A 21,907-nucleotide genomic window follows, 5' to 3' on the forward strand; every position below is an offset into this window, starting at 1 on the left:
GGTTTTGGAATCCGCCATTGAGTTTCCGCCTCGGAGTTAAAGCCTTCGTGATCGGCATCCGCGACCGCCAGATATTAATTTCGGCGGTTGCACGACAATATATGTATGTATGTATGTATGTATGTATGTATGTATGTATGTGCATATATATACATATATATACATATATATATATATATATATATATATATATATATATATATATATATATACCCCGTTTTACGCCATTTCGACCTACGTCAAATCCGACTTTACGCCACTCTTCTAGAGTAAATTTCAGTTCAGCGAACGTCATTATGTGCAACTTCATGTCACTCCTACAGACGTGAAAAAAAAAAATTTCCCTTAAAAATATATTTAAAATAAATAAAATAGTACATAAATTAACAATAAAAGAAGCTAAAAAACAATTTAAAATACAATAAAAAGCACATTAAAAATATATAAATGTACGTACAGTATACTGTACGTACGCACAGCTGCTGGTTCTCATTCAAAACAGAGGTGACGTACAGTATTCCTTTACTGTGTCTGTGTTTGCCATGGGTCCTAAGAAGGATAATGCTAGTGTTTCCAAGCGCAATGTGGTTACGATGGAAGATAAGTTAAATCTGATTAAAAGGTATGAAAAAGGTGAACAAGTGTCGGTGATAGCGCAAAGACCTTATCGCGAATCGGAACCGCAATGCGTCATGGGATCGGAAAGGGGCAATAGCGCCGCCGGCGGTCGCTGTCACTTTGACAGACTGCTTGTTTACATTGACACACAACGTGATCCTTACCACTTTAAACTACTTTTAGGACTTTTTACTGTGACAAATTAACAAATTAACTGTGAACTGTGATCAGCTCATGAGCCAGTATTTGCAAGCCAAGGACACCGTCGCAAAACTGAAAGCCGCCATTGCAGTATGTAACAAGAAGCTTACTGTTTCGGACATAGCAAACTGTGATGAACTTGTGAAACTTTATACAGGTTTACCTAGTTATGACCTGTTTAAGTGGTTATTAGCAGAAGTATCCCCTCATGCACAGAACCTTCATTATTATAAGGGGAAATTATCAATGGAAGACAAGACCTGGCAAATAAACAATCTATCTATAATTCCAGTAATCTCTGTGTGTATGTATGTATGCATGTATGTATGTATGTATGTATGTATGTATGTATGTATGTATGTATGTATGTATGTATGTCTGTGACCGCTGTTTCTCGACAACCACGGGTCCGATATACTTTAAACTTGCCAGGTATATTGCTGGGGACCCGAGGATGTGCCTTTTCAAGGTTTCATATTAATCGGAGAAGTAGTTACCGAGCTATGTCCAAAAAACGATTCAACCAATCAGAGAGCAGCGAGCTATCACGTGTGCCGAACGTGGCGAACAGACTCTGCCTCGGACGGCACATTTGAGAGCGTATTCATTTATTTCACGTTGGCAAACTATGTTGCCGTTAAACTATGTTGTAAAACTAATTAAAACTAATTTGCGACATATTAATCGGAGAAGTAGTTACCGAGCTATGTCCAAAAAACGATTCAACCAATCAGAGAGCAGCGAGCTATCACGTGTGCCGAACGTGGCGAACAGACTCTGCCTCGGACGGCACATTTGAGAGCGTATTCATTTATTTCACGTTGGCAAACTATGTTGCCGTTAAACTATGTTTTAAAACTAATTACGTGCACGCTATGGCGATTTCTTTACCAAACTCCGCAAGCCGTTCGCTTTGGACCAAACCATTTCATGTAAATAGAGGGGGGGGATTGTCACCGTACTCGCAAGCCGTTCGCTTTGGACCAAACCATTTCATGTAAATAGAGGGGGGGGGATATAATTTTAGATATATATATAGTACGGGCATGCCCTAGTACTACAAAACCCGGGGTTAAGCGATCTCAATCTTTAGAGGATCAACTACTCATGACACTCATGAAGCTTCGGCTTAATCTTCGCGACGAGGACCTCGTATTTCGCTTTGGATTAGGACAAAGCACCGTCTCCCAAGTTTTGTTCGCAAGTGTACAGCCAATATAAGTCAAGACCTACTCTCAAGTGCCTTGTTGGTATTACACCTAGCGGAACAATTTCATACATTTCCAAACCTACAGGAGGAAACGCGTCGGACAAAAAAATTGTAAAGATGACGAACATTGTAGGCAAGTTCCAGCCCGGCGATATTTGTATGGCCGATCGAGGTTTCAACATTCAGGAACTGTTCTTGCATAAGCAGGTTGTTTCTCTTCTCCAATGGGAACCCCCCTTTCCCTCAAATATTTCTTTAAATCGCTGGATTTTAATGCCAAAAAACGCTGAATTTCTTTCACATTAGCCATCTTCCTTTCCGTAAACAGCGTCGATCGTAGACAGACGCTTCCTCTTCTGGGTTCGTGTTTACCTTTGCCCCCTTTTCGATCCCATCATGCTTTGCAGTGGAGCGCCCTCTGTTGATATTTACCGATTCGCGACAAGGTCTATGCCTTAGGGCTGCCACGGTCGACGGTATCGACCATCATTCATGATAGGGAACGTATTCTCGCACACGTCACTGAAAAAGCGCCGCCGGCTAAGACTGCTAAAATGTGTGTTTGTGTTCAGAAGAGACGCCATGTTTAAGGTGAATAACATAATCTTATTAATTTTATTTATTATTCTTTACAAATTCATTTATTAATTGTGTTCATTACTCATTAAAAAATATGACTAAAATGTGTTTTTAGTGTTCTTTAAGGTTTAGCGATAGTTATATACTTTTGCGAGTTATTTACTCTAGTTTTACGGTTTGTCTTGGTTTTAAGGCATTTTTAAGGCTTTTTTTTTTTTTTTTTTTTGTATACAACATCGAGGCTCGTGAAAGAGCTAAAAGGCATTATGCCCGGTTTACGTCAAAAACCGAGTTACGTCACGGCTTATGGAACCAATTAATGACGTAGGCCGGGGTATTACTGTATACAGTATACAGTAATACAGTAATGCATACTGTATACAGTAATACCCCAGCCTACGTCATTAATTGGTTCCATAAGCCATGACGTAACTCGGTTTTTGATGTAAACCGGGCGTAATGTCTTTAAAATGCCTTAAAATGAAGACAAACACCGTAATTCGTAAAACTAGAGTAAATAACTGGAGGAGGCTGCGGCTTCGCCCTGAATCTTTGCCGCTCCCCGTCGGGAGTCCCTCTGTTATTTTCTATCGGTCAGGTCTTCACCTCGAACGGGGTGACCGGCACGGACGTGTCAACCGTGAGCTGGCTTGTGTGCCGAGTGGCTCCGCGGCCCGCTTCACCACAGCGTGCTTTACCCAACGTGTCGGAGCAGTTTCACTGGTGGTCGTGTCATGTTGTGTGTGACGAACGAACGAGCTCAGGGTTCCGTGAACCCGGCCGCCCCAGGGATCGACGCTCGCCTCCGAGTCGTAGGCGAGCCCCGTCTTTCCTCGAGCGGCTGAAGTTGCTTGCTTCTTTATTTTTGGACGATGCGATATACGCAGAAACGACGTACAGGCAGGCATTTGCAAATCCATGCACATGTGCACATCGATCGGTTCTTTACAAGGATATGCATCAAGGGTATCTACTTGGTATATCTACGACAAAAGTGCAGCCGCACAGCTCAGGGTTCCTGCACACTCCCCTCAACAAAGGATATGGGTCCATGGGTGGGGAGGAAAGACAAAGCAGAGGTTAGCGGGAGAAAGGGCGCAAGGGTACACGTCAAAACAAGGTAATGCAACATGAGGGGCGCGGGGAGGGAGCGGAGAAAGCTCGTCCCTAGCCGTTCGTCACCCCCCCCCCCCCCCCCATGTCAACCTACACTACCCTTGCCCCTCCCCGTATTTACACTTTACAAATTCCGTCTACCGTCTTGTCTCTTCTATCCCCCTTTATGCCAAATTCGTTTCCAATCCCTCCCAAGAAGGAAGAGATGGAATAAACACAATGTCTCACCCACGTCATGATGCGTCTTTCATTCCAAATCATCTGCAAAACCTGGTGTGGAGTCCTGTCACCTTGGTGAGTGGATGTGGATGGTGCGAAGAGATTTCATCCTAACTATCCTTCTTATTGACATTAACTCTTTCAACTACCCGGGGTCTTGCCCTGCCAATCAATTGGCCTCTTTACACTATGTGGTTCTAAAAACCAATTCCCCTTGACCCACCCTGTGGTGCCCTACCAAATTTGGGGTCTCACTCCCCCCTTTTTTCTATCTGTGCCTTCGCACAATTTTGGGGTTGGGTCGTGTGGCTCTACCAGCAGGTCCTACTTACCTGCGCACCTCCGCCACTGATGTCACCACCCGAGCTTGCCTAGCTCCAACTACCATAACTCGGGGAAGGCCCTCCTGGCTCTCTCACCCCTCTGATGCCCTCTCTGGCATTGGGCTACCCGGGTCCTCTCTTAGGATCCTCGGGCCCCACTGAACTCTACACTGAATGCTACGTGGCTCCCAGAGCCTACCTGCAGCCTCACCTGGCCGACAGACTACCAGTGGCGGAGTGCCCATTTAACCATACTCACTAATTAAGCCCACACGCCCAGTCATTCCACTCACTCATGCACCCGTCAAAGCAACAACTTGCTACTACTCCCTGCACCACAGATGTCAATTTCCAAACAATTTACCTAATCCCTCCACCTAACTTTAAACTACCCTCCCCGGGTATTCGTGAAGGGGTCCATCCTCCCCCAACCACTCCTTCGCACCATGCACTCCACACCACTCAATCCACACTACTCACTCCACACACCATTTATTCCCACACACCAAGTATTCTCTCCATTTATCCACTTGCACCCCATGCAAGTCAATCACTCAACACCATTACACATGTCCTCAATACACCACTCATACACTTTCTCCGGTCATCCCAGACCATTGCCTCATTTCACCAAGTTCAACGATAACCAGATTCTCTCACACACACAACCATTCTCGACCAATGCCTCATTTCACCAAGCCCAAGAGGCACCCACAATTACACACACACAGCATCATTTAACTAACTATTTCCCTCTAATACTGGTGCTTTCCCCGTCTTCCCTTATACTAAGCACTTCCCTCGTCATTATCATCCACCTAATCTGACTACGTCCCCTCTACCTGTATCAATGTCTCTACTTAAATCTCGGTCTCCTATTGTCATCCTTCTAAATCCCTAACAATATCCTAGCCCGCCCTCGGCTAGTTCACACTGCCAAACCCCATAAATCTACTGCTCCTTTGCCCCAACGTGAGGGATGGTAGAGCTACCATCCCTCTACATCGGACACTATCTCCCACTATCACCCCCCAGTCCTCTCGCACTATGAGCCCCCGTCATTGGAGGTACTGGGTCCTGCCTATATATATATATATACAAACGTATACTGTTCGTCCGAGCTGGCATCGTCATGTTTCGCCGTTGCCACGTTATGTTACATTGGTTGTTTTACACAGTAAAGGAATAATCACAAAAATACCAGCGAAAGGCAAAGCAAGCACGCGACCGCAACACAGGACAAAATGCATATGGCGTCGCCTTTGTTTTGAATGAGAACCAGCAGCTACGTGTACGTATACCGTACGTACATTTTTAAATATTTTTAATGTGCTTTTTATTGTATTTTAAATTGTTTCGATCGTTAAAACATCAACGTTAAAACAACGATCGTTAAAACGTTAAAACATCCAATTGTTTAAATTGTTTAATTTTTTTCACGTCCGTAGGAGTGACGTAAAGTCGCACATGACGTTCGCTGAACTGAAATTTACTCTCGAAAAGTGTCGTCAAGTCGGATTTGACGTAGGTCGAAATGGCGTAAAACGGGGTATGACTGTGTGTGTGTGTGTGTGTGTGTGTGTATATATATATATATAAATTTCCCTAACTTGGTTTCCCAATTTCCCCAGCAAAAAACCAAAAACAAACAAAAAAAACAAAAAACGTGGTTGTTGGTATTTTTGTTTTAAATGCATGTTAAAATAGTTTAATGTAGTGAACAAAAAAATGTAAAAAAATTGACTTGGCTCATTTTGAAAGGAGTGTAGATAAATAATTCTGTGATGTAATCAGTGATGGTAAAGTGTGTGCGTATATAAATAAATAAATAAACAAGTGAATCCTCTTGGATTGCGCTGAGGTTCGGGCATGGAATTTCTAGGAGGAAGTATAATTTGTATGCAATGAAAGTACATGTAATATGGGATCGAGTAAGATCGAGTAAGCTTCACCAGTGCGCGTGCGCGAATTTACGTCACGTCGGCAGCGAGAAGGCGTTCCCCAACACGAACCAATCAGGAACTGCCACGCCCACTTATATGATCTCAGAATTCCTGTGACAGGAATTAGCGTTACACTGGCTGGAAGTCATTCGCTAGAGGCGCTTCCTCAGCGCCAATCACCAGTGAGCGTGCGCGAATTTACGTCACGTCGGCAGCGAGAAGGCGTTCCCCAACACGAACCAATCAGGAACTGCCACGCCCACTTATATGATCTCAGAATTCCTGTGACAGGAATTAGCGTTACACTGGCTGGAAGTCAATCGCTAGAGGCGCTTCCTCAGCGCCAATAAATAATTCAGGGTGACATGTATGTAGGGGTAATGGTAAATTTATTGTTACTAGAAAGCTAGAAAATGGAAATTTATGCAAAGGCTTGATTGATGCACCTACACTAGAGTCCCTGTATAAAGAGAGTTGCGCCATGCGCTGACCCGAGATTTCTGGTCACGTGATTTCGTGGCGCCATTTTGTGTCTAACTTCACCGTGCGTGAACGTCAGCTTGGTACGGGAATGTTGTTTATTGCCAAACAAAATGACTGGTTGTTCTGCTTTTGGTTGTTCAAACCAATCTGGGAAATATAAGATGTATAGATTTCCAAGTGATAAAGTCAGAAGACAAATTTGGGAAGCGAAAGTCAGACGAAAGAGCTGGAAAGCGATCGACTCCTCGAGACTCTGCCAGGTAGGCCCACGCCGCTTGATGATCGATGTTCAAAAGCAATTCTATCTGCTCGGTTTTTTTTTGGTTGTCTGTCCATTGAAAACCCTTTTAAAGGGAAGTGATTTGTGTTTGTTTATAATCTTCAAGGAGCTGACCAAAAATGCATTTCCGTGGGAAGAACCCTGCTCAATTTTTTTGCGGGTTGTGCAGCCATCCATACGTCCAAAATTTGACGAGTTATTGTTTGCTTTGTACAGTGCTCATGCGTCTTGTGGCATATTTGCTCAAATATTTCCCACCCCGGGATTTATGGCCAAATTGTAGTGATGGAAGATTTTGCACATTGGACAATCCCTATATATTTAACCTGGTGACAGCTATCGTTCCCAAAACATACAATATTTCTAGGTGATTAATGCAGTAAAACAGGTGTATTTGTGTACCCACATTTAAAACTGGCTCAACTTTCAAAAGCTGTTATCCCTTAGATAAAACTAAGGTTGTACACTATAGAAATATGGCAATACCACGTACAGAATTTGTTTTAAGTGTGTTAGACTATATGTCGGCTGGAAGTCCTACACCGGAATTGCTCTCGGCACCCTTTAAAAAATATTGGATATGCCCACACTCCTTTCTAAAAGTTATTAAAATTCAGAGAACGACAGCATTGGTTTGTCTTACTTATAATGTTAGCTCTTATATGCAGTGTTGGTTTGTAATATGCATTGCCATACCACTTTTAATATCACCACACAGCTCTTTTTCACGGCAATAGCTGAGTTTTTGACAAAACAAATATCACCTGTATGTAATAATAAGACAAAATATGTGTAGTAAAATTTTTTTTAGCAGGTTTAGAATATATCACCCCATATCGCGAATGTACATGTATATCTAATCCGACACACTTAGACACAAAATGGCGTCCAAATTTGAGTCGACACAACTCTCTATATACAGGGACTCTAACCTACACCTATGATGGATATCAACCGAGTGTTACAGAGAGGGAGAGAGAAAGGGAGGGAGATGGGGAGAGACAAGTAGGAGAGAGAACAGCAAAAGCTTCGAACTCGAGTTAAGATCTGCAAAGTTATTTTCGAAGGGCATATGACTAAAATTTCATCAGTTCATCTTTGTATTACAGTCCACGCTTGTGCCAAGTTTGGTTGAAATCTCCTTCGTAATACACAATTTCTTGTGGAAACAAAGTTTCAATTGAAGGTCAAACAACCTTTAACCGTTGTAACCTAAATTCCAATCGGTTTCTCGGTATTACATTCCATATTTGCATCTAGGTTGGTTGACATCCCTTCATTTGTTCACACGTTATCGTGGTAACAAAATAAACAACAACAGATGGGCAGGCAACCCAAAACCATAATACAGTACCTCAGACCTTCAGCTTGGATGCATAAAACGTCAAAATGACCTTGCTAGCCAAAGTTCTCAAGACAAACATCTCAAGGCCCAGTAACCCATTTGCAAATTGTCACCAAATATACTTTTGGTGCCTTGGCACAAACTTTCAAATTGAGAATGCCTACCCGGTGGTTGTTCCGCGATTCCATGACCAGTGTTTCAGTGATATCATCCTGTTGGATCATGTCACGCAGCTGTTTTTCTAGTTTTGTTCGCTGATCACTCATCTCCTCAACTTTCCCAAGCATTCGCTGCACAGCACGCCTTGCCACCTCGTCCTCTGCACCACAAAAAAAAACAAGCAAAAAGGATTTTAAGAAGTACAATAAACTTTACATTTTAAGCACAAAAATGACTTGCATATACAGATAGAATCATCAATATACATGTCAACTTCAAACTGAAAGTACCATAGATAGAAAAAGGAAAATAACATGTTTGTAGTTCAAAATTCAAAAATAAGGCACGATCACAGAGTATAGCTACCGATTAGGCAAGGATCAGGTTCGATGTTTTAAATAAGTTTTCTTCATCCAGGATCACAGGTGATGATTAAAACGACATTGCAGTCTCATCACCTGCATATTGCAGTCACCTGATGCCTTCCCCACCTCCCCCCCTCTGTGCGCGCATAACACCTGGTGCATGATCCCTGTGCTGTCTACTTGGTGGTCGAAACGTCGGGCACAATCAATACCTCTCTAAGCAGCTAGACTAGTGAAAGTGACTTCATTTTTACCTCCCCACCAAAGGTGGACGGATGTTATGTTTCACCCCTGTCTGTCTGTGACCAGGATATCTTTAATAAAAAACAAAAACAAAAAAAACAAAAACCCATATGGACGGATTGGGACGAAATTTGGTAGACCGATTGGGTGTGTGATAAGGATGAAATGATCAGATTTTGGTGAAGATCCGGATCCAGATATGAGAATTTTAAAAAGTCATTCTCACCATTGAGCGATGGAGCCAAAACAATATCAGGGGAGGCATAAAGCACCCCTCTCCCTTAATATGGGATCGTTTCTCTGCATGCAACTTTAACATACACAACACAACAACATGCATTTTAAGGCCATTTTCCCTGCTGGAGCGGGGGTAGCCATGCAACTTTAACATGGGGACTGAAAACTCCCACCGGGTAACTTCGTGCAACCGCCGAAAATAGCCATGCAACTTTAACATGGGGACTGAAAACTCATTTCACGGCTTCCACTGGACGAAATCGGCTGCAAATTTCAGAAGTAAATACTTTGTACATCGAGGTAATATGTTCCAAATTTTACCAACATCCGTTTCCACATTGAGTTTTATGAAAAAAACCCTCAAAATCACGTTGATGTCTGTCCATCCGTCCAAAATGTGTTGGCACTCGTATCTCAAAGGCTAGAGATTGAAACTAGCGCAAACTTGGAATATACATTTCATGGCATTTCACACTCGGCATACATCGGGCAATAAGTCTAATTAATGGCTTTAAAAACAAATTCAAAATCTGTGCTCATTAAGGGGCTCTACGGGGGATTTTTTTGACCCCTTCCCCCAAAATAGGCATTTGCTCTCTTCTCTGAAACTACACATTTCGGAGCCTGATGTTGATTAAACTTGGCCATAAGCTTCATTTCTGATGCCTAAAGAAGGTTTATTGACCACATCAAAATTTGCGCTCATTCAGCGAGTCGATGGGGGGAGGTTATTGACCCCCCTCCCACCCCCACCCCCCTCTAAAGAGGTATTTGCTCTCTTCTCCAAAACTACAAACACGTTGTTGATGAAACTTGGCCACAAGTTGCATATCTGATACATAAAGAAGGCACATTGACCGCATCAAAATCTGCATTAAAGGGGTGCCCCACATCTGGCAAATAAAATATTTACTTCTTCATGTAGCTGTATGAATGAATGAAGTTGGCACACCTTTATATGAACTTTTATAGAGCATTACTTGGTTCCTCCTAAGAACACAAGGGTAGCCCAGTATGCACACGAGATTTTTTGAATGTCCCTTATTTTCGATTGTTTGACATTTTCTACATGCTATGGGATGTGGGGGGGTTTTTTTGGTTTTTTTTAGACAAGATCGAGGCTTGTCTAAGAGCTAACATATCAATCACAAAAAAACAACTGGTGGTGATAAGAAATTAGTGGACGGTGATAAGAAAAAGATAAGAGATGGTGGTGAACAGCTGTTTTAAAGACCTGGAGGGAGGAGTGGGATTGAAGAGAGTGAGGGAGTTTGTTCCAGAGGTGGCAGCAAGAGAGTCTTGATTTTGGCAGTTTCACCAGAAGAGGGTTTCTGGCAGATCTTGTGCGACCTGTACGAATATTTGGGGGACAGAGCACAGATAGAGCTGGGGGAGCTAGGCCGGATAGGAGTCGGTCGAAGACAAAGACCACCTGCCTGCCTGCGGCGAGTGAGTGAAAGGCCCTCATAATCAGATTCATCGCGGGAGATTCCAATGATACAGAAAGCTTTGGTTTCAACAGCGTGAAGCCGAGCTAGGTGTGAGGCAGGAGCATCAGCCCAGAGGGGAGAGCAGTATTCCATTGAGCTGTGGATGAAAGCCCTGTATGTGGTGAGAAGCTCAGGTGTGCCAAGGAAGGACTGCACACGACGGATGATGCCCAGTCGGCAACTGGCTTTGGAGGCAAGCTTGGAAATGTGGTTTTCCCAAGAAAGATAATGGCAGATAGTGAGACCCAAAAGCTTGAGTGACAGAACTTCTTGGAGAGGATTATTCAGAAAGTGGATGGGAGGGTTGTCCAGTCGATCTTTTCGGAGAGACATAGTAAGAATGTGAGATTTGTCAGGATTGAAAGACATGCTCCACTTGTTTGACCAGTTTGTGATTTTGTCCAGGTCTGCAGAGAGTGAGGAGGCTGCAGACTGCCGATCTGAGGGATGAGGTATGGAGCGGCAGAGAGTGGAGTCATCAGCAAAGAGATAGAGACGATTTTCCAGAGAGTCGGAGAGATCATTGATGAAGACCAGAAAAAGCACAGGGCCCAGAACACTGCCTTGGTGAAATCCAGCCTGAACAGGAAGGGGAGATGAGAGAAATCCATTCAGGGCCACACGTTGACTACGACTAGAGAGGAAGTCTGCAAGCCATGAGTGGAGATTTCCAGGGATACCATAGGAGGAGAGTTTGGTGAGCAGAGCAGGGTGCCAGACCGTATCAAAGGCACGTGATATGTCGAGGGAGACAGCTCTGATTTCCTGTTTGGCATTGAGGACCTCTATCCATTGTTGAGACAGCAGAAGCAGCATGTCCAGAGTAGAGTGACCTGGTCTGAAACCAAATTGATGATTAGAGATCAAGCCATTGGAGAAGAAGGATTTGATTTCTGAAGCAATGATGGATTCCATGACTTTGCTGATAATTGGGAGTAGGCTGATTGGTCTGTAGTTGCAAGGATCTGTTTTTACACCTTTTTTGTGTAAAGCGGTAATGTTGGCTGATTTCCAAGCAGATGGCAGATAACCTTGAACAAAAGAGAGGGTAGAGAGGGTAGAGAGGGTAGAGAGGGTAGAGAAAGAGAGAAAAAGAGAGAAAGAGAGAAAGAGAGAGAGAGAGAGAGAAAGAGAAAAAGAGAGAAAGAGAGAAAGAGAGAGAGAGAGAGAGAAAGAGAAAAAGAGAGAAAGAGAAAGAGAAAGAGAAAAAGAGAAAAAGAGAAAGAGAAAGAGAAAGAGAAAAAGAGAAAAAGAGAAACAGAAAGAGAAAAAGAGAAAAAGAGAGAAAGAGAAAGAGAAAGAGAGAGAGAAAGAGAGAAAGAAAGAGAAAGAGAGAAAGAGAAAGAGAGAAAGAGAAAGAGAGAGAGAAAGAGATAGAAAGAGAAAGAGAAAGAGAAAGAGAAAGAGAAAGAGAAAGAGAAAGAGAAAGAGAAAGAGAGAAAGAGAAAGGGAAAGAGAAAGAGAAAGAGAGAGAGAGTGTGAAAGAGCGGCAGAGCAGGATTTGAGGACCCGTGGGCTGATGCCGCCTGGTCCAGTTGCAGAATTAGAGTCGCAGTTTGACAAACTTCTCACCTTGTCAGGAGAGGACACAAAGTCCAGGAGCAGCTAGGTTCGACTGAGTAAGGTGGGTGCAGAGAGAGATGGGTTTGGGACACAAGAGTTTGAGGCAAACACAGAGTTGATGCATTCGGCTTTGTCACGTGCGGTGGCAACTGTGTAGCCATTTGAGGAAAGGGAAGGGAAGGGATGGAGGGGGAACAAACACCAGAAACAGATTTGATCAGATGCCACCAGGATTTTTTTAGGAAGGAGACAGGTTTGAGAGTTCAGTCTTGAGAGTGGAGAGATCCTGGCTCTCCTGAGGGTAGACACACACTGGTTCCAAGCTTGGTTGGAAGGAACTGAGATTGCCTTCCGTTGGATTTGCCTTCCAAGAGGCAGAGGCAAGTTGTTTCAGAGTAACTGCCTCACCACAAGATTCAGTGTACCATGGATGGGAGGAAGGGTATGACAACTGAAGATGAGATGGGATAAATCTGTGCATGAGAGAGATCAGTTTACTTTGGAAGAATTCCCAGGAAGACGATGTCAGAGGCAGTAGAGATGGCAGACCAGTCCAGATGATTGATGGCTGCTTGAAGACCATGCCAGTCGGCTTGAGTGAAATGCCAGACTCGTCGACGTTGAAGAGGCTCTCTGAGAATGGCCAGAGAGATATCTATTTTAACAAGCACATGATCAGAAGAACCGATTGGAGCAGAAGAAGAGCAGCAAACATTTGCAGGGAAGTTTGTCATAACCAAGTATAGAAGACAAGATGCTCCGTTGACTGAGATCAGTGTCAGGAAATTGACAGATTGTGTCAGTCCCAATCAGTCGCAGAAGTCCTTTGCTGAGATGCCATGGCTGGTGAGAGGTACCCACAACCAGCCAGCTGGCATGATGACAGTTGATGTCGCTACATAGGAGGAAGAGAGAGTTGGGATGGGTGGATAGAAGTTGGTCCATGTTGTCAGACAGCAAAATGTAAATGGTGTCATCACTGTTTGGACCACAGTACAACACACATATGAACAAAAGGTGGGAGCAGAGAGGAAGCCGTAGCCAGAGGTACTCCTGGGGGTGGGGTGGAGAGAGGGCAGTGAAAAGTGAGTGAGGAAGAGAGTTTTTGATAAAGATAGCAACCCCACCACCAGGACGAGGCTCAGGTCTATCATACCGGAGGAGGAAGTAACCAGGAAGACATTGTAACCAGGAACCAGGATAACACTTCTTTTTTATACTTTGCTACATGGCACATACCATATAAAGGAGCCTTTTCTATGCCCCTGGCATTTCCCCCAAGAATACTGTTGGGCATGATATTTCAAGCCAATTCGATTTTGTTTCAGGTCTGGATCCAAATCCAGCCTATCAGCGGGACACAAAACGTAAATTGTTCAGCCTGGCACGTATCAGCACGTATGCGCTCTACCGAGTGCAGTTCGAGTTTAATATGGATCTATCCAACTGCAACCATTTCTTAAACAAATCACACGCAAGGGGCACTGGGATATCATGTAATGCTTCATAGGCATGCATATAGTGGCATAAGGGCAGAATATTTTTAATATATGCACATCTGTTGCACAACCATTATTACGCAAGATAATTTTATTGTTGATATTGTGAAATGATATTGTTTAAATGTTTTTGCAGGCATTGTGCGAGTTTTAAAATGTCACACGGAAAAATGAATTTGGACGATGTTTAGCTGTGTGTGCGTTGGGGGCACAACTTAATACCATGTCAATTGGTGTATCGAGAACAACTTTTATGAACCCCCACACCGCACAACATCTCACCTCACTCCACATATGAATATGTACATAAACAGCATCGTGTATTTTCCACATATCCAAGAGCTAAGTTTCTTTGAAATTAATTATCCCAATACATTTTGCAAAAAAATAAAAACAGGGGTGGCAGGTTGAGGACATTGTATTCAAGTATGTCCATCACGCTCTCTCCTCCTAAACGGTGTAGAAATTCACCAAACTTGGTAGTTACGATCAACACATGGCAAGACGGTGTGGTGTGTTTCTTGCTAAATCAAGTCAAATCAATTTAATTGGCCACAGGTGGACGCTAATCAAGTTGTAGAAACATGTCAATGATGATCAAAAGAAATATGATGCACCTGAGCTCAATTTGGAGTCATAGCAAAGGGGTTGAATACTTGTTGCCTCAAGACATTTCAGATTTTCATTTATGTTGTAAAAATTTCTAAAATATAAAATTTTGGCATTATGGGGTATTATGTGTAGATCAGTATTTTAAAATCTCAATGTAATCCATTTTAAATTCAGGCTGTAACACAACAAAATGTGAAAAAGTCAAGTAGAGTGAATACTTTCTGAAGGCACTGTACCAAATGATATCACTCGAGACAAAGTGATGTCACCCTTCTCGTCACCAATGTGAACTTTTTTCCCTCGAGATTATATTAATCTTGATAGATCAGTTGAAGCAATCACCTGAAAATCTATCAAGTGGGCAGAAATATGGCAAAAGTCTGAGAATCAAGCTCACCTTCAGTGAAGGTCATCATTGGTAGAGAAGCTTTCAGCTCATCTTGTGGACCTGTTAGGAGGCGCAGGGTTGCCACATGACTCTCCATTGCTTTCCTCAGTTCAAGGTTCGTAACATTAGCTTTTTGGAGAGCCTCCACATAACGTCCCCATTCCTGACTCAGCTCCTTGATTGCACTAGACTCAGACCGAGAACCCATCACCTCCTGTGAAACCAAGAACAAAAATATAAAGCAAGGTACAGTGGCCTGAAAAAGTATTCACCCCCCTCCAAAGTTTTCACATTTGGATTCCACCCAAGCTTATTTAATGAAGCCTTGAAATCAAACTTAATATATTGAGTCTTCACAGACTACTCCAAAGTGATGAAGCTAAAAATGCAGACAAAATGTGAAAAGGTTAGATTAGCAGAGCAAATGAGATGACTTTCAGTTGTGTAAGTAGTCAAACAATTTGCCGAATTAACCCCACATCATTTCAGGAGCAAATTATTTGTTTGAAAGGTTACAAAACAAGTGCAATATGTTTCACCTGTATGTAATCATTGGTTTAACTCTAAAAATTAAGATCCCCCACTTATCTAAAGAGTTTTAAGGTGCAACTGAATTGGTCAACCAGCAAGGCAAACAAGACCAAGGAGCTTTCCAAAGAAGTCAGACATAAAGTAGTGGAGACGCACAGTTCAGGAGAGGGGTATAAGAAGATTTCAGTCACTCATTATCTCTTTGAGTATGATTTCACCAATCATTAAGAAGTGGAAGATAAATCACATCACCCAGATTCTACCCAGATCAGGTCACCCAACCAAACTCAGCAGCTGGGCAAGCAGGAATTATTTTCCCCTTTTCAAGGCCATTTCCCCTGCTAGAGCGGGGGTTAGCCTTCAGACCCCATGACAATCATCATGTTTCCCTTTTTGAGGCAATGTTGTTGTGGCCGGAGCGCAAGGTAGAAACTGGTTTGGCATGTCACTGTAAATACAACAATGACTTTGTAAGATCTGTTAGGCTTTATGTTTGAGATGAGGGTCAGTGTTAATCAATCAACAATACCCTGTTCCCTTCACAAAGTTGGTCTCTATGGACAGGTGGCAAGAAGGAAGCCATTACTAAAAAAGACATCTAAAAGCTCCGATGGAGTTTGCGAACAAGCATCTTGATGATACTGCAGGCATGTGGAGAAAAGTTTTGTTAGTCAGATAAGACATATTCAACTTTTTGGTCTAAATTCAAAGCACTACGTCTGGCGCAAACCAAACACTACACATCACCCAGTCAACACCATCCCTACTGTCAAGCATAGTGGTGGCAGCATCATGATATGGGACTGTCTTCAGACAGCAGGGACTAGCAAGAATGTCAGGGTAGAAGGGACAATGGACGGTGGAAAGTACAGCAGAATCCTTGATGAAATCCTGCCCGATTCCGTCATTAATCGAAAACTGGGTCAGAGATTCACATTTTAGCAGGGCAATGATCTGAAGCACAAAGTTAAAGCCACACTGGAATGGCTGAACAAGAAGGAAATAAATGTTCGTGAGTGGCCCACTCACAAACCCAATGAAGTCCAGACTTGAACCCAATTGAACATTCGTGGTGAAACTTGAAGATTGCAATCCATCGACGATCCCCATCAAACTTGGCAGAACTAGAGAAATTTTCATGTGACGAATGGCCAAATATTTCACCTTCTCACTGTGCAAAGCTGGTAGAGACTTACCCAAAAAGACTCATCACAGTCATTGCTGCAAAAGGTGCTTCCACCAAGTACTGACCTAAGGGGCTGAGCAGTTTTGCAATCAGTGAATTGTGATTTGCACTTTTTTTTTTTACAGGTATTCCTGACATGTAACATCCTTCAACTACAACAGTGTTTAGTTAAATCTCTTCAATTATGAATAACAAAGTAAATTAGGAAAAATTGTTTCTACATGATTCCCAATTCATCTAAATGTGGCATTATTGGTAGGGGGTGAATACTTTTGCAGGCCACTGTAGATATGTTGCATGGATGGATAACTTTTAAATCCAGGAGTGAATGCTGCTATCCATGGATAAATCACCGCTCATGATACAACACCACTATGCTAAACGAGGGTGGCTGCTTATGGTTGATGTGGACTTTTTATTGTACATCATGAAAAAGTATCTGGAGGTTTGATTCAACCTCAGCTATTTCTCAGATCCCATTGACGTGGTGGCACATTAATGCCTTCTACATATAAATCTTTCAGATGAGTACACAGCAATTTCAGAACGTGTGCTTTGATGTCCATCGTTTATAAATTTAATGCCAATCGGATGTTCTTTTAGTGGTCCAAAGAGATGGAAAAACCACCGGCGACAAAATATGGACTGGTCATTCAATTTTGAATGCAGCCCATGGCTGCTGGTGGCATCATCGCTGTTACTGCGGCTGTGTCGCTATATTGCATCACCCACTGTAGGCAAGCAGGAAATTGTAATTTGGCCAGGGTGCTAGTGATAACTCGTCTACTCTCTGAAAAGGCCATTGTGGGATTTTTAATGTTCACCAACTAACGCTGGAAGATGGGACGCCCATTTAATGGCCATCAGAGGGGCGGCTCACACTTTGATGCCTCACTCTGTATGTGAAACACCAGGATGACCGTTCATAACTGGGTCAGGACTTGAACCTAGGCGATCCTGCCAGCCCAATAATGAATTTAATGGAGGATGTTTTAGAACTTCCCAACCAAAATCCACTTGATTCATGGTCGTCACATTTACCATCCAAGGAGAAGCATCATCATACATTAAGGCCATGCCCTGAAGCAGCATAAATGGCGGGTATCTACATCTTGCTTGTCTAAAGGTTTATATATTACTATTCAATTGCTTCGTACATTCACTAAATTGCACACTAAATAAATCATTTAGGTTCTAAAACGCGATTGCCACAAGCTTTCCAGCTGATGACTCAAACTTGAATATCATTGATAGTAGAGACCAAGATAGTCTCCATTCCATGCTTGCTTGTTTTGACTCTGGTGTGAAATGATAGACCCAGGTCTCATCCCACATCACAACCTTCAATAAATCATCCTCCTACCCAGAGCTCTGGTTACAGAAATTGTCCTTTGGTACGCACCTTACACCGACATTTTTAAATTTTAAATAATAAATGAATCGTTGCTTTCACACTTTCAGTAATGACATACAGCTAGTAATCTGGTGATTATAAATTTTTTAGCTGTTTAATACATTTAATATTTGATTGGATGACATTTGGTTACATATTACAACGTTCACGATTACTCAACAATTCCTGGCCAATTTTTTTTAACTCGCTGCACCATTTGAACACACGACAAATTGTGTAGTCTCTCCTGTGAATTTCCACGGATTTTCTCTTCTTTTTCAGAAATAACTTGAGGAGAAACCACAGTTACAATGTTGTTTGCCATCGTGATTCTACCCAGAATGCTTTAACCAGCATCTATGTCACTTAAAGTACAACTTGCTCAGTACAAAATAGCATTGCACTTTCTACAATTAAAAAGTCCACTTCAACCTAGAACAACACTCAATTAGGATACACAATACAGCAAAACACGAATTAGGGAATGTGGGTTTAAGTATGTCTGCAAAGTGTGAAAAAAAAGAAGGTGTGGCACAAAGTAAAAAGGCAAGTAAATTTACCCCACCATTACATCTCAGCAAGACCTTTACTGTAATACGTCTATCAGCACCTCCTCATCTTTGAGCACGTATATAAGTATACATAGAGGTACAGTACTGGAGTTGTAGGGACAGCAGACAACCATCCCAGATGTTGTGGGTTCAAATCCAGCTAAAAGCATTATTATTCAAGATTTGGGTCCAAAACGTCAAATTGTGAGAATTATTCGATGCAATTAATCTTTAACTTCACATCTTTGCATTTGGGGGAGGGGGTGGAAGGGGAGGAAAAGCCATGAAACCCATGAGAAGCAAGCATATTTCAAAGCCATTCAGGAAACCACAAAGGCAAGGGATTACTGCCGCATACAAATTACGGGACAATCACCAAGTAGCATTTACTTCTTAAAGGTGCGCTTTTCATCACAAGGAAAATGTGCCAAAGATCAGAGCGATTCACAATTTAGGAAACTTAATTTTTGTTTTCTTCCACATTTTGTGATTGCACTTTTGTCAAAATCTATGGGACAAATAGACAATTGTAAACACCGATCAGGAATTATGCTGGGATGTTGGAGGTGAAACAGGAAAATACGTCCAGATTACACACCCGATAGGACCTCTCACTGTTCTCATCCTCTTCCAGAAGATTTTCAATATCTTGCATTGAGGCTTCAACATCCATCACCAAGCCAGAGAGATCTGCAACAACACCAAGAAATTGTACGTCTTCACAAAGAAATACAAATATATGAATCGATTCAGCTACAATGCCTTAAATACTGTATCCAATTAAGAGTCTTATCGGATAGTTTGAATCATGTAAATAGGAAGACACAAAACTGCGCCAAGGGTCAGAACAGAAGTAGAAAACTTCAAGTAGACATGAAATAAGCAGATAAGAGAAAAAATTGCAATTTGCAAGGAAAGCAACAAAACCTTCATACACTTATTTTTGCTCGAAATTTGTGTGAATACAACAGAATCTCGATATGATACATACTCAAGAAGATGAATGCCACTTTGACATATAATTCCTGGAAAGACAAATTCAAACAGTCCTCTGAAGCTCATAAAAGGAACTCTTGCAAATAATAAATGCATGACAATGACCTAATTGACCTATAGTCAACAGATCATGCACTGTTACATCTATAATTATCTTTCAAACTTGTTTTTTATTTCAAACCTTTGTTCTACGCTTCTTGGCATCAGCGATAATGCATGACACCTTCAAAAACAAGTATGAAATATAAGAGATGTAACTCTGAAGGCTTAGACAATTGAGGAGTGTATGCATCTACACGACCTGGTGAATCTAGAAAGTCTGAAACACCTTTGTGGAAAGGTACACATGCACTTGGCAGTTTTTTCCCCTCATTCTCTGAAAATACTTTTTCAGCACTTCAGGAAGGAAACTGTGTTTTACTTTTGACTTTTATTATACTGTAGGATATAAACTTAATGCTAGGTTTTATGCATGTTTGGTGTGTGTGTGTGTGTGTGTGTGTGTGTGTGTGTGTGTGTGTGTGTGTGTGTGTGTGTGTGTGTGTGTGTGTGTGTGTGTGTGTGTGTGTGTGTGTGTGTGTGTGTGTGTGTGAAGTTCGGAGGTCTAAGACAGCATTAAACCAACTAGATTTGCATTGTCACAAGTACACGATTATGTGGGGAGTCGTCCTGATGAGCTCATAATAAGAGTGAAACCATTGTCGACATCTCCACTGTCCTTTACTTGTGACCTTAAATCCTCGGTTTTAAAAATATACTTGAGTATGCTCTGCTGAAGCCATCTAGGTCGGAGGTGAAGCACGATGCATGGCATTTAACGACGTGTTGCATTTATTGGGTCGGAAGGGTTCTGTTTTGGTTTATTATTGCTCCCGACCGCAACCATACCTCCTGGCTTATGGGTAGCGAGACAGAGGCAATGTGCTTGCGCAGCAGATGGCCATTGCTGCTCACAGATCATGCAGCATTGGTTGTATGGGGCGTGATTTGTGCTTCACTGCTGCATTAAGTTAGGAGATCTAAACCACATGAATATATAAATACATTGAGCCCAAGAGGAACGTTCATCAAGACAAATTATCTGTGGAACATATCCTTGGGTCTTAATGAGAAAAAAAGAGACGAGACATTTTCACCAATTGTACAAGTACACAGAGTCAAGGTGTTGTATTCACCTGTCATGGCCTGAACAATGCTCTTAATGGCATCTGGACGGGCACTTAGAGCTGCACATCTTTCCATTAGTGTCTGAGGAATACGATCGTAGCTTGGAGGATTGCTCAGCTTGCCAAGGTCCAAGTCCAAGGAATGCAAGTACTGCCTGCATAAAAAGGAAAGAAAGATTAAAACAAAGCAATACCACAACTAACCCAAAAACTCTCCATGGGATATGCTCCAAGCCATCAGAAACTTTCATATTAAGGTGCCTTAATGGTTGCGTAAAAATAAAAAAGGTTCACCTTCAAGAGCTTCTCATGACCTTAAAAATTATCAAACAGGAAGCGATTTTAGTTTTTGTACACAAGAATAACTGCCTTCATACAAACAGAAATCTCAGCTCGGGCATCCCGGTATCACCACCCATTTTACAAGTTCATCTCTAAGAATCGAGATGAGATGACCTAAAAGCAAACACCAACAACAAAACCACTTACTGCAGCTCCTGCTCTTTCTTTTCGATTTTATCCATGACATCCCGAAGCAAATTAGCTTTTTCTTCACTGCAAAGAAACAGAACAATTTATCACAGGAGATAGCGTGAAGGGAAGGAGATTTTAAAAAGGATAAACATCCTAGAAGCAAGTGTTATTTGGATCAAATTATTGAATCCTTCAACTTGTTCTCCCTTTGGAGTTCAATTGCCTGTTCCACGAATACATTCACAGCCATGCTGGTTAGCCAAGTCCTTGATCTTCTGAAATGAGTTGAACCCACTGCTGTGTAACCTTAGGATGCTCCTGAGGATGACCCAGAACCACTGGGTATCAATGAGAAAAGATTTAAAGAGTAGCACCACACACTCTCATTAGAGAATGAAAGAAACAAAGTTATATTTGACGTCAGTTGCCCAGTCTCGCCACTCAAGGTTAACAGTGTTGTCTTACTTGCGTTTGCATCTCCATGTCAGATTTCCGACAATTTGCAGCACCTCTGACGTTGTAGGAAGAATCTAATAATTTTTCGTTTAACAAACTCTTAACCCAATAGCCACACAACCCACTACAAATTCTGCTTCTCAATTTTCCTGTCTTTAATACAAATTCTTCTTTTTTTTTTGGTATACAAAGTCAAGGCTCATGGAAGAGCCAAACACCAAAGGGATCAGGATGCAACAGAACAAAAGGAACAGCAGATAGAAGGGGTGAGCGTGCACCGA

General features: G+C 42.2%; 1 protein-coding gene across 3 annotated transcripts in view; it reads right to left on the bottom strand.

The window, feature by feature from the left end:
- PTPN23 (protein tyrosine phosphatase non-receptor type 23) overlaps positions 1–21,907 on the bottom strand; it is a 198,878-nt gene that overhangs the window by 107,329 nt on the left and 69,642 nt on the right. For all 3 annotated transcript variants that reach the window (XM_078781746.1, XM_078781737.1, XM_078781750.1), the window contains exons 14-18: positions 21,186–21,251; positions 20,706–20,851; positions 19,133–19,224; positions 14,883–15,087; positions 8,482–8,636 (exon numbers count right to left, since the gene is read on the bottom strand). In XM_078781746.1, the coding sequence (XP_078637872.1) occupies positions 8,482–8,636; positions 14,883–15,087; positions 19,133–19,224; positions 20,706–20,851; positions 21,186–21,251 (664 nt within the window). The remainder of the gene's footprint in view (positions 1–8,481; positions 8,637–14,882; positions 15,088–19,132; positions 19,225–20,705; positions 20,852–21,185; positions 21,252–21,907) is intronic.

The sequence above is a fragment of the Myxine glutinosa genome, chromosome 1 (assembly GCF_964187855.1).
Source record: "Myxine glutinosa chromosome 1, kmMyxGlut1.1, whole genome shotgun sequence".
NCBI classification, from domain to species: domain Eukaryota; kingdom Metazoa; phylum Chordata; class Myxini; order Myxiniformes; family Myxinidae; genus Myxine; species Myxine glutinosa.